At 39.5% G+C, this 13,938-nt stretch overlaps 1 protein-coding gene across 11 annotated transcripts in view; it reads right to left on the bottom strand.

The window, feature by feature from the left end:
* Window positions 1-13,938, bottom strand: part of tjp1a (tight junction protein 1a) — a 103,095-nt gene that overhangs the window by 72,072 nt on the left and 17,085 nt on the right. For all 11 annotated transcript variants that reach the window (XM_004543220.6, XM_004543221.6, XM_004543225.6 and 8 more), the window contains exon 2: window positions 7,128-7,341. In XM_004543220.6, the coding sequence (XP_004543277.1) occupies window positions 7,128-7,341 (214 nt within the window). The remainder of the gene's footprint in view (window positions 1-7,127; window positions 7,342-13,938) is intronic.

Here is a 13,938-nt window from a genome sequence, read left to right as displayed (position 1 = left end):
TTTGGCTTTTCAAATATCTTACAGCACATAACATAATGCTACAATCAGTTCTTCTTTTCCTTTGGATCTCTCTAAAAACATAGAACAGACTGAAGACCATCACATTAGTCATATCAAATCAATGAAATATTTGAAGCTCTTAGCACTCATGAACAACATCATATACGAAGCCTCGACATCAGATGGTAAATATGAATTTTTATGTTCGCCATTACTGTGTGAGCGTTTCCTTCTTCTACACACACAAACAGAAAAATAAATCCGAGAAGCTAAACATAATATAATATTTCCTCTTTACATAAACAAACAAACAAAAAAAACTGTCCGCTGACATTGTGTAAACCTACACGCATTATCACCCTAACCTCCCACCCAGGGCACAGTAATTGTGTTACCATGGAAACAGCGGAGCTGCTGAGACTCCATCCCATCTAATTAGACGCGGCTGCTGCTGCTGCTGCTGCTGTGGACACGTGGATGAATGTTGAAGTCATACATTAACCCGATCTTCTCTTTTCATAATCCGACACGTTTCATGCAGGACCCGTTGTTTACTTCCAGCGGACACATCACCAACCCAAACATTTAAAAAAACAAAAAACAAACAAACAATGGGGAATCCGTCGTGCCATTTGGCTTAATTTACCCGGGGCTTCAAGGTGTTGCTTTTAAGAATAATAAATTATTCAGAAGATGACATTTCAGCGCTACTAAAACAGCCCAGAGACTCAAACAAGGATAGATGTGAAAGCAAGATCTAAAGTTACACGAAAACACCAGCGCTACCGAAGGTCACTGAGGAAATGCTGCCACTCACTGAGGCTGTTAAATAACAAGCATGTGAATTAGGACAAAATTAAAGCTTACCTATCACAAGCACCACGAGTAGTTTGCTGTCCAAAAACATCTCACATGGATGCCACTGTGATGTCAGCCAGTCAGACCTGATCAATAAAATTAATTCTTCTGAGCCATTAAGTAGCACAGTACAGTGCTCGCTGGTGTTATTTATTTAATATTGACAGTTGCCCAGGTGAAGGTGGGCAAACATTTGTATTAATATGCTGTAAACAAAGACCATGAAGGCGAGAACAACAGGTCCTCTTTAACTAGCTATAGCACATCTAATCAATACTGTGAGGCAGAGCGGTGATGGGGTTGTGCTTGAGGTCGCGTGAGAAAAACAACACCAGTACAGCTACACGTTAAGTCAGACATCCCGTCAGTCTCATCGCCTTTAATTTTCCCCTCCTTTCTTACCTCATTCTATCTACTCATCCCCTACTTTCTGTTATCTTTTTCTGCCCCCATTAGAGAAACACTGACCTGCAGACTCCCTAATGCGACCAATCAATATTGCACGGAGGACAGCAGACTGCCAGACGTACCAACACGAACGCTATCTTCAACGAATGAGGCCGGGAATTCCTTTAGCTACATCACCACTGATGTCCCATCCAACTGACCCTGCAAACTGAGAGGGATTGATTAAACCAGTTTAATGCGAATGGTTCCAAATGACCCTGTGTTAAATATAAATCTTTCTCACTTTCATGCTGTGGCTGGCATAGATCATAGCTTCATCTATCTATAGAACCATCATTGATCCTGCACGCCCTTCCTGCCTGACATTACTAATGCACAGCGGCCGCAGCACGAGCTAACACAAGAGGCAAAAAGCATGTCATTATGCAGAGGGCTTTGTGTCTTTAAAAAGCTAATGAATCACTGGAATCAAAACGAAAGCCATAGGGAGCATGAAAGCTACAGCCTATAGATGTGCTGCTGCTTAATGCAAATAATGAGGAGTGATAATGCTTCACTGAATGTCCCATTTGCCAATCAAGATCTCTTTATTCAAGTAAAAGGAGCACAAGCAAGAATCCTGGTAAGTGACAAAAGAAAAAGTATTAATCGTACAGCATTATTTGTCTTATCAGTTTTATTTATATACTTCAATATAATCAGTGTTGAGAAGGTTACTTTTAAAATGTATTCCACTACAGATTAAAGAATGCAAAATGGTCCAAAATGTAATTTGTAATGTATTCTGTTAAGTTACTCAATGTGAGTAACATATTCTGAATACTTTGGATTACTTGATATATTGTCATGCATTTTACAACTACATGAATGTACTGATCTGTTACTATTACTAAAGGCTATTTGTCACCAAGCTAACATTGTTAGCTGGTGTTAGCTGAGGTTGGTTCATAGACCACAGACTGTTAGACTTGATGCATTAACAACCTGCTAGCTGCAAATAATCACGTGCAGTTCTGAAAGCAATGCCAACTACATTTTTAAATCTTAATCTAAAATGAGTAAGATTAGGGTGGACATCACAACTGCACATGATTTTGTTTGTAGCTAGCAGGTTGTAATGTAGCCTTCATTAATAGTAATAAATCACACAGCAATAGATACTTTACTGGCACATTACCCAGGTAGCTACCACAAGTGCTGAAACTGGTCCGTTGGGTTATTGTCTCCCAGGAAACACTTCCCTTGTGCTTTTGGAAATCTGTTTTCTTCTATTTCCGTTTTTCCTATTTTCATTGTGTATTGTGTGCTTTTGCAGCGTTTTTCTTAATGTTGGTGTTTTCTTAAGTTGCAGTCCGTTTGGCCTCTCAGGGCCACCGTACATACATGCAATTTGTTGCGCAACAAAATTAAATAAAATTAAATTCCCCATTATGTTTAACTTTCTCGTGTTTCATTTTATTCTTCATGACAAGAAAATAATAATAATGTGCCAAAACACATCTGACTTCATGTTGCCAGTTTTTGGTTTACACTATCATACATTCCATACCTGCTTTTGGATTTATGTGCCAGTGTCAACATGAAATGCGTTTGTGCTTCCACTTGAGGCGGGCAAAGAACGAGTAGAGCTGTGGTCTCTGACAGATGTTGCATGCTGACTTTTGTGGCAGATTTCTCACGATTGCATCACATCTAACGATCTCATTGTGTTGGTGTACGTCATCAGGACTGCTTTTGTGCAGAACAGCAGTAACACTGTACAGCCAAGAAACGGGACAGCTTTAAGAGTTTGACCTGGCAACAGGACACATGCATACATACTCCCTCTCTATTAAGGTCGTGAACTTCAGGTATATCTGTTTCATTTTATGATTTAGTTTTTACATGTATTTTGATGACAAGTATTTTTTTCATAGTCCATTGCTGGCTGAGCCATGCAACTTACAAAACCCACCAGCATTTGGCTCCTATTTGTTGTTAATTTCCCACACTGATGATGATGATCCCAGAAGCTTAGCGCTACTGCAGATTTAATAATTTGTTCAGAAATAACCACTGTTGCTGCTGTAATACCATATTCAGTCCACACACACACACACACACACACACACACACACACACACACACACACACACACACACACACACACACTCACACTCTTTAGGCACAGCATATCGTTCCATAACCACAAAGGCTGCAGACTGTTTCAGCGCTGGTGAAATAAACGACTTTATGTGATGTGCAATTTTGTGCCACTGTGCCTTGAAAACAAGGGACGAGGAGAATGAGTTATAAGGTGTCTGCAGAGCCTTCTGTCTGTCCAGGGGAAATATATTCATCTAATAGGTACATGCTGCACCCGCTGCCAAACCACTCGCTCAGCCCTCCCTCGGCCATTCATGTCATAACCTTTTATTTATGACTCTATTTTGTAATCTCTCTTTCACACCCGTCTGTCAGTTTGTGTTTGTGGGTTTGCCATCTTTGGTCTGGCCATTATCCCGACAAAAAGCAGGCAAGCCTACCTCATCGCCAACTGCTCATCAAAGGCTATTCACTGTCCACAGGATATGTTCCTTCCAGATATTAACACCGCACTCAAAAAGTCCAGAAGCTACTAGGTGTTGGAAGTACTATTAACTTTACCTTATGAACCTTTTTTTCTTATTTTTTAAAATCTGCAATTCTTGTTTTCTTATTTGGACAGACTAAGTGATAAATAAACGCTACAGTGCAGCAGACGAGGCATTGTGCCCCACAGATTTCACTAAAACATTGTGTACTTTCAGCTCAAGGTCTCTGCATATCAGTTCACCCAGTTTAACCACAGTTTTTTCAGCTTCTCCTCTCTGTAGTCCTCACTGAGCTGATTTTTTTAATGTGCAAAAATAGCTGCAACTGAAAGAAAGAAAACGCTACATTACGACGTGGATCATTTCTTCCATCTATTATTCATGCTACGAATTTACATTCATGGACGTCATGCGGAGGTCCACAGCAGGGCAAGCGAACGGGAGAAAATGTATTTGTGTAACATGCTCTGATACATGGAGCAAGGAGCAAGTGAGATGAAATGGATAGTCTGCAGCGTCTATATATTTAATGCAAAATGTAAAGTATTGAGATTTACTTTTATTATGTTTCAGTTAGAACGTAAGCTTGAAAAAATAAACACAAATAAATAAAGAAAGGAAGGCTTGCTTTAAATCACAGGTTTTCTCAAGGCTGTGTTTGAAGACTATCTTTGCTGATGGATGGTCTTTAAAGACAAGACTGTGAAGCATCGCTTTGACTCTGAGTCTCAGAGCAACTCTGGCTTCCCTACACTGATGCCTAAAATACTTCCTGCAGGAGTCACATCGGCGCATGTTACAAATTGAGCGCTAGCTGACAGATTAGGAAGTGCAGGACTTGTGCCAGAACAAAAGTGAAAAGTTCGTGAAAATGAAGCAATGTTTTTTTCTTTTTCAATTTGATGTGACACAAAATTCTAATCTTTTTTTAATGTACATTCATGCCAGTGCTGCTAATATTTATACATATTACCTATAGGACAGATAAACAGTTTGTTACGATATGAAAACGTCTATCGTTTCATATTACGCTATCATTTGTTTCATTGTGTCGCAAAATAAACTGTTTACAGCAATATTTTTTCATGGTTTTGATGGTCACTTTAGAATTCCTTAAAGTTCTCTCTTTGCCTTATATTTAATATAACCACACTACCCTTACTCTACATTAAAATGTTCAGTGGGTGTTACAGTAAATTTTAACATCCAGGCATCAATGTAAAAGACGAAGTTTAAAAGAGTTAGAAGTTAGCAGGAAATTAGCAGGAAGTTAGCTCACTAGTTTCCGGAAACTAGCGACATCTCAAGTTCTTGCAGAAGGATTTCTACAAAACAAATACGTTACTTTGGACATAAAAGAAAATAGAAAACAAAAAACTAAACGGCAGCAACATTTGTAAGGTTGCTGAAGTTGGGTTTGCTGGTATATAAACAACTTCTACCCTTGAGATTGGTGGCAGTCTTATTTAAAAAAAATTCTGATTCAAGCAAAGAAAAAGCGCTTTTGTATTTCAGTATTTCACACTAGCAAAAACAACCAATAGACCAAGCATCACCTTTTCCACCCTAAGCCCTTCTGAAACCAGTCAAAAGGGTTTAATAAAAAGGAAGGACAAGGAAAGCACATTACTGTCGATAAAAGAATTAATATATGCCTACTTATATATCTTTTTTCCTTAAATCTTTCAGCCCTGTTTTTATCCTTGGCAACAGCACTGCTGTAGTTGCACGGCTCATTTCCCACTCAACCAAAGCTCTGCCGTGAGTGCTGCACGTTTTTGTTTTCTTCGATGATACAACAGCAAAGTCACATCTAACTTTCATTGACCATCTGCCTCTACAGCTCCAGTGCAACCCACCTCTGGTCTTACTTCAATCACGTCTGCAAGGTAGGAAAAAAAAATCCTCTGAGTTAGACCAGACGGCTCACTGCCAAGTATTATGCAGCAGGGCACTCAAGGTTGCTTTAAAAATCTATGAGATATTTTCGCCTCTGTCTCAAAATTAGAAACTGACAGGAGACCTCATGCCAGCAGTCAATCAAACAGACAAAAGCGGTCGTAAGTGTGTGTTTGTGTGCGTTTGCTGCATCGTTCAGACCGATGCTGTGCTGTGTCATCTCGGAGCATGTTCCTGACTGTCACCTCCACCCTGTGACTTTTTCTCTCATCCTTCAACCCACCTTCACATCAAAAATGGATTAACTTGTGCAAGCTGCAAATGCCGCCTCTCTTGAACGTAATCTTAATGAGTCCCAGTTGTGAAGAACAAAGGCTCTGTGCACAGAGACACCGGGCAACTCTCAATTAAGGCCGGCTGATGCCCTGAACAAGTAACGCAAGCATGCACATGTGTACACACAAACACACACACACACACACACACACTGCAGACTGTCAGCATGGAGAGGAAGGTCGGGTGCAGATGAGGAAACATCACGCTGCGAACATTTATTAGGGGAGACATCTACAGAGGGTCAAGACACAAAGACAGTAGTAGAGGGAAAAGAAAGACATACAGTAGCACCGTGCAGGGAAGGAGATCTTTATCTGTGTGACCACAGCCTTACCCAGCATGCATTAGTAGCAGGTTGGCATTTGTTAACATCATAAACCGTTGGTTTCTTTCCCAAATACCAAACTGCCTACACACACACGCACACACCCTAGCAAACACACACAAGTACACTCGAGTTAACCAGCGGTGAGAGTGGGCCAAACGCCATTCTCAGCTCAATAGACAATCCCAGAGATAGGAAGGGTTTTTAAGTCCAAGCAGCTTACCCAATCATTTATCAGATTAATACTTTTCATGAGAATAAACCAGTCATAGAGAGAGACATATGGAAAGTGTTAAACTGTGCTCATCTGAAAACCACAGAAATATTACATAACCGAAGGTCAGCCTCTGTGTGTGTGTGTGTGTGTGTGTGTGTGTGTGTGTGTGTGTGTGTGTATTAACGCTGTGGCTTCAATCTGAATGAAATCATTAGGATATCTCTTGGGCCTTTAGTTTGCATTGAAACTACAATAAATCATTTCCCTTCAACATCTCTGTTTCTGTTAAAATGGAGTTTGCTTAAAAGCAAGTTCCTCATCTTATTAACCACTCAAAGCACATTGCAAGTCACATTCCCTCATTCGCACTTTTATTCTATACACACAGCACATTTCCTATAAGACTCAAACTCCTAAACGTGGTCAGTTGTCGGGCTGTTACTATCTATCACCAGTTCTCCTCCTATTTCTGTACAAGTTAAGTTAGAGTGAAGCTGTGCATGGGCCTTACATTGGAGTCAAGCAGATCGAGGCTGTCCAGGCTCTTGCTGCGGTGAATGCGGCCTTTGATGCGACGCAGGGAAGGTTTACCTTGGCTCATAGGCAACGAGAGAGTGGATGTGGCAGGCATAGCCATAGCACCAGCGCCACCAGTAGCACCTGTAGGCTCATCTAAACATCCAGGAGCACCTGAGGGGGATAACTCTCCATCTGCCGGGGTCACCCTGCAACAGAGACACAGAAAGTCAATGAAAAGTCAAGAAATAGTCAGTAAAGAGTCAGTGGGGTTAAGTTTCACACTCATCAAATCAACTCTATTTTTGGAAATGTAGTGTATCTACTCAGCACCAAACTGCATTTAGTTGATAAAAATCCAAAAATCTACAAAAGTTAGTTGAAATCTTTGGAAGATCCTTTCTGCCCCTGGTTTTATTTTATGCCATCTGTAAGTCAATATTTCTGGTTATTATCTCAAAATTTCAAGCTAGGTATCTCAGCATTTAAACTTACTCATTCAAAACTTTGAGAAAATAGCTATAAATTGAGAAAATGAACACACGCATACGTCTCACTTGAATTCACCTGTTACACTCATATTTAACATTTCTGGGGACAAAATCTGCCAAAATCTTGAATGTTTCCCATAATGCATTGCTCGTGGGCTCAAACACTTAATGTAGCTACATATATTAAAAACAACAGCGCTCACAATGACGTTGATTTCTCCCAAGAGCTAGCCACAAAAAACACACATGCTAGCAGACAGCACTGCTGTATCTGAGGGAAAACATAAAAATGCCTGAAGCATCAAAGTGACATAACTTTCCTCTTGCTGTCTTTACTTTTTAAAGGACATCTTCTCCTGTTGGCTGTAGTGCCATTTAAGCAAGTGTGAATAATTGGGCTGAATGTCAGCGGGTAGCCTGCAGATGGGCACTAGGTAGGCAGCATCCACTTGTCTTCTATTATTAAGCCACAATGAAGACGCTTTGCTTCTTACATGCTTGGCTGCAAAGGTCTTTTAAGGTGAACTGCCTGGAAAAATAAGTCACTGCAATTTTGATTGTTTCCTCAATCACGCCTTAAAATGTTAACAGAATACAATTGTTTAAGTTATTTCAAATTCTTCAAAGGAATAAATACTTTTTAAAAACACCACCTACATACATGGTTTACAAGGAAAAGGATATAAAGATACAGTCATGGTAGAGAGAAAGAACACTCTGTCAGTTCAAAGGTTTAACATGTTAAGACATCATGAAACAATAATCTGGTCCTTACAAAATTTAAAATTACTTTAAGACAAGCTCAGTGACATATCACATTTCATTACTTATTTAACAAAAACTAAGCCAAAGTGCAGAAGCAGTGTGAGAAAAACTAAGTACCCCTCATGATTCAGTAGCTTTTAAAACCACCTTTAGTGGCAATAGCTTTAGTGTGCAGAGGAGTTGTGGTGTGCAGGTGTGCATTTGCACTTTGCTCTCCTTGCAAACCAAAGCCGTGCTGCCATGGCCTTTTTAGAGCGAAGAAGCTCGTCGTTCAGTCTTTTTCTAATTTTAATGTGATGGATTTTAACATTTAACAAGCCAACTGAGGCCTGTAGAGTCTGAGATCTAGCTCTTTGATTTTTTCTGACCTTGGAGTGAATTTGCTGGCACGTCAACTCCTGGAAAGATTGGTGACTGTCTTGAATGTTTTCCATTTGTGAAAAATCATTCTCACTGTAGAATGACAGACTTCAAATTGTTCTCAGAATCCTTCCCAGATTGATTCAGTTTAATCCAAGTTTTATTTATACAAATGGTAAATGGCCTGTATTTGTATAGCGCTTTACTAGTCCCTAGGGACCCCAAAGCGCTTTACACATCCAGTCATCCACCCATTCACACACACATTCACACACTGGTGATGGCAAGCTACATTGAATTCAATTCAATTCAATTCAATTCAATTTTATTTATATAGCGCCAAATCACAACAAAAGTCGCCTCAAGGCGCTTCATAAATAATGGAGCCACAGCCACCCTGGGGCGCACTGACAGAGGCGAGGCTGCCGGACACTGGCGCCACCGGGCCCTCTGACCACCACCAGTAGGCAACGGGTGAAGTGTCTTGCCCAAGGACACAACGACCGAGACTGTCCAAGCCGGGGCTCAGACCGGCAACCTTCTGATTACAATCACACGACCCCCTATTGGCAAGCGTTTTGGCAACAGTGGGAAGTCCCTTTTTACAGGAAGAAACCTCAGGCAGAACCAGGCTCAGGGAGGGGTGGCTGGCTTCACAGCACCAGAGATTAATAATAACTAATGATTAATGATAACTGATGACAACTGAAGATCATTGCTGATATCGTTTCTCTGTGGCTTTGTGTTTACACACGCTTGAATGCTTCAGACCAGCAAACTGACCAATTATCTGCTTTCATAATGGTGTTTACGAATATATTTCTTAAATACACAATAACACAGTGCATTTAAGTCATTTTAAGATCTAAGCCATCTCGGCTCTGCAGTAGAGGCCTTTTAAAACAAACACTGGGCTATTTGTTGCACTTCAAATGTATCGTAATGACAAGTCATCAATCAGATGCTCGTACCAAAGTATTATACTGTCATGTGTTAAAGTTGACAACACATGACAGTGTCAAGGAAAAAAAAAAATAAACCTACTGACAGGCTGTCAGTCTTTCTGAGCATGAGGACGGCAGGAGCATGATTAGGGGTTTCCGCTGTCTATCGAGCATTTTAATAGCCAGCCTGTTTTTATAGTTACCAAGCAGAAGTAAAAACAAAAGACGGTGGCACCACATGCTACACATGCTGCGCTCAAAGCCATCCAATCCCTCTGAAGGCTCGTTTAAACTAAAGACTGATTTCCTGGTAATAATTTGTATGCCATTCAAACATATAAAAAAACCTAACCACATATATTTGACTAATATTTCTTATTCTTATTTCTTAACCAACGGCAACATGGCTACATAACATACATGACAGAGCACTTTATTATATGCCTATACTGTCAATACATCTGGCTGCTCCTTTCTAAAGCTCATTAAGCCTCTTATATGATGGTATTTGTTCCCAGCTAGTCTCCTCACTGCCAACTTTGAAGCAAAAGCCATAGTAGTTTCTGAAAACACACGCTTTGTGGTAATTTTAGCACGATTTATTTGTGGTGTGTTGTGTATCAGAAGGCCTTAATCCATGCACATTAAGCACTTTGCACTTGCATTTAGACCTGAAACTGTCAATAAAAGTTGTTTTTGCTTGTTTTTGTCCAGCAAAGGATTTGGATTTCAAGATGAGTCTATTAACAGAAGGCTCAGTTATAGCCTCACATTTAGGGGGTGAAATCTGAGGAACACTTTCAAGTGTAATTAGCTAAATAGAATATATTGTGTTTTTTGTGTTCCCTTTTCTGCAGCTCCAACTCTGTTTTAATATGGAACAGGATAAAAAAAAGAATGCATATCGATAGCTTCACAGTGTCTGAGCTGAATACTAATGTAAGCCTTGAGACCTCAGTAGACATCATGTCCTGCTATCCTGTTGATCCTTTAAAAATGGATAAAAGGTGACCAAGCTAATAGATTTTATTTTCCTCCAATTCTTTAGCAAATGCGTTAAACAACTTTGAAAACATACTTCTTAACAAGAGTTGAGATTCTAAAATCTTAGTAGCAGGTCTTTGACGTTTCCTTTAGTGCACATAGATGATTGAAGCTAAATGCTAACCAACGCATGCTAACATACCGACGATGATAATGCTAATGATGATAATGCTAACATAGTGTTTTGCAGGTGGGTGGGGGGGGGGGAGTTAAATTTGGCTGATCTCTTCTTCAAAGTCATGTCTTTCTGCACCTACGGCTACCAGTGTGGCTGCTACTTCCACATCACTCCACAAGGTTTTCATGACCACTTCTGTACCTCTGTGATTACATTATGGCAAATATCTGTGACGAACTAACTCAGCTTTCTTCTCAGTGATCCCAGGTTATTAGAGTAACGACAAAGAGACCAAGCAGTTTTTAGTGGAAGAGCTCACATTCTCCAACCCTGCAGGTGGGACAGCTGGTCAGGAGAGTGACCAGGAGGAAGCTCGTGATTTTTAAAAAATAATGTTTTTAATGTCAACAACGTGCTTTAAATTCATCCCAAGGGTCAAACTGTACATTGCGTTCTACTGTAATATATTGTAATAGACTGGGTGAATTTGGGTGCATGGCAGCTAGTTTTTTTGGACACACCAGCACAATCTTCAATCATCACCAGTCCTATCTGTCATATTTGTGATTATTTTGACATACTGGAGTAGATCCAGTGTGAGCCGGAGACCCTGGTGCAATTGGTCTGAACTGGACCTTCAGACAGAAATCTAAAAATAGAGATCTAAAAATAGCATCTGTGCTGGAAGCGCTTCCCAAGGTGATGACACTAAAGAGGAAACTCACCCAAATTTAAATTAGGTATTAAATCAGGTAGAATTCTTCTTTTTTTATAGGCTGTGTTAGAGGGCAGTTTTCTCCATATTCAGTATCTCAGTTTAACGTCTTATCATGCCAGCATTAGATAATTATCATTAACACAATGTGAACTCGAGGAAAGCCATTTTATCTGCACTTCATCTTCAAGGTTTGCCTTTTCTATATGCGACCTTCACCTGATTCATCTTTGTATTTACTAACAGCTAGAACGCACGTACAGAGCTCAGTCTCTGTCACTGTAATCCCAGTGTTACTTTCACAAGGGGATTTCATTTACACACAAAGCGTATGAAGCTCTTTGGTTTTAACAACACACTTCTAAGAATGAGGAGCGCTGATAGGGCCTGTATCTGTGTGCTGGTTTACAACCTGTAGGTCATTCTGCTAATCCTACACTAATAGATGACATCACAGGGTAACAGAAACCGGAACTATGTGGCTCAAGGATTTGAGGTATTAGTGCTTACATGGCACTGCATTTTATGTTCATATGAATATGATGTCTATTTACATAAAATAAAATTGTTTTATTATTTGGGCAAGATATAATACTGTGCAAAAGTCCTGAGCCATTTCTTTATATTATGCAAAGAAAATGAGAAAAAGGTTAAGTAATTTATTGAAACGTGTGCAAATAAACACAGAAATAAAGCACATACGGTTAAAAAAAAAAAAGAGTCTTTACAATTCTAATGAGCTTGAAAGTCATCACCTTTGTTCTTCAACACAGCCTAAACTCTCTTAGCCGAGCTTTCTTGTAAATCCTTTAAGTAGTCTTCAGGAATAGTTCTCCAGGTTTCTTGAAGGACATTCAAAGCTCTACTTTCCTAGACTGATTCAATAATATTAAGGTCCAGGCTTTCACTATCCACGACTGATCGTGTTCCTCTTACCAGATATGCTTTTACTGTAATGGCAGTGTGTTTGGGATCCTTGCCATCCTGACAAATGAAGCTTTTTTTGCGACAGGCTGCTGGTAACAATTTGCCTAAAGATACAATTTAAAATAAGTTCTTTGCTAAGTTGTCTGTTATATGTAGCCACAACACTGGTTCAACCCTTCAGACAGAGACTCTTTTTATGATTGAATAATTCATTGGTCAGTGTTTAGTGACTAAAAAACAAACACATTTTTGAAAATGGTCAGGTACAGGGACTGGACTGAAAATGAAAGAGCAGCCAATTTCTAAAGAAAACTTTGAAAGACCTTCCGCAGCTTTATTTTTGAGTCACGTACGAGAGCATACAATTTATGATGTAATAGAGACTGTAAGACTTGTCAGTCCTGCATCCCTAATGAACTCATCATTGTTTCATCTAAATCCATTATAGCAGTGCTTTCCGAAATCTGTGAGGAGACTTTATAAAAATGTAACATACAATAGGGCCATTTTTTTTTACAATTGTTTTTATTTTTGCAGTAATTGAACTATAATCAATAGATAACATACATGCTGAAAGTCAGAAAATGTAAGCTTGTTGATTTTCTGCTTCACAAAAACTGTAAAAACAGAGCACAAATATAAAAACTATACAGAATACTAGAAGTAGCAGAAGATGAACAAGTTCACGCTTGCAGCTGAGGCACAACGCTGCTTCCAACAGCAGCTGGTATCCTGTAAATAAATTTCAACAAAACCAGACCACCATAGTTTGCTTTGATGTGCTATTTGATATGATTAATTTAGAGCAAGTACAAAGAAAATATGGGAGGAGACACGAATCCATTTGGGGTTGCATCAGGAAGAGTTTCCAGCGTAAAACATCTGCCAAATAAAAAATGTAAGGGAGGAGCCTACAGGAGCTTTTACAAAAACAACATATGCAGTGATTTAAAATAAAACTACGTGGTAATATTGGGTTTGATGCCAACAACGTGTTTCAGGAAAGTTGGAACAGGAGCAAGAAAAGGCTGGAGTCGCAGTCAAATACTTTTTGAGGTCGAGGAAAGATATAACAGAGAATCCATGAGGACAAGAGAACTGCTCAATGTTTCACTGCACTTACATAACTTTGCAACAGCAGCTGTTGCTGATGTGGGTCTGCTGTGGTCACACTACCATGTTTAGACTTAGACCTTACACATGTCTGCCTGTGCATTCTTAGCAGTATATTATATGCAAGCTGGATAAATGTAGTAAAAGTGATTAACGTGACTTCCTGAAAAGCCTGGAATTAAAAAAAAACAAAAAAACAAGTTACCAGAAAAAAGGCAAAGAGAAATGTTTGTATTAAGTAAAGTTGCTCACCCTCCTGCCTGCTTATATTTGATCTTCCCGCTGAAGAAAATCCAGTTTAACTTTTAAACTTTTGCCTTTTTTTAAAG

Source organism: Maylandia zebra, linkage group LG1 (assembly GCF_041146795.1).
Source record: "Maylandia zebra isolate NMK-2024a linkage group LG1, Mzebra_GT3a, whole genome shotgun sequence".
NCBI lineage: Eukaryota > Metazoa > Chordata > Actinopteri > Cichliformes > Cichlidae > Maylandia > Maylandia zebra.
The sequence above is the reverse complement of the archived record's forward strand: the minus strand, read 5'-3'. Positions and strand labels throughout refer to the sequence as shown.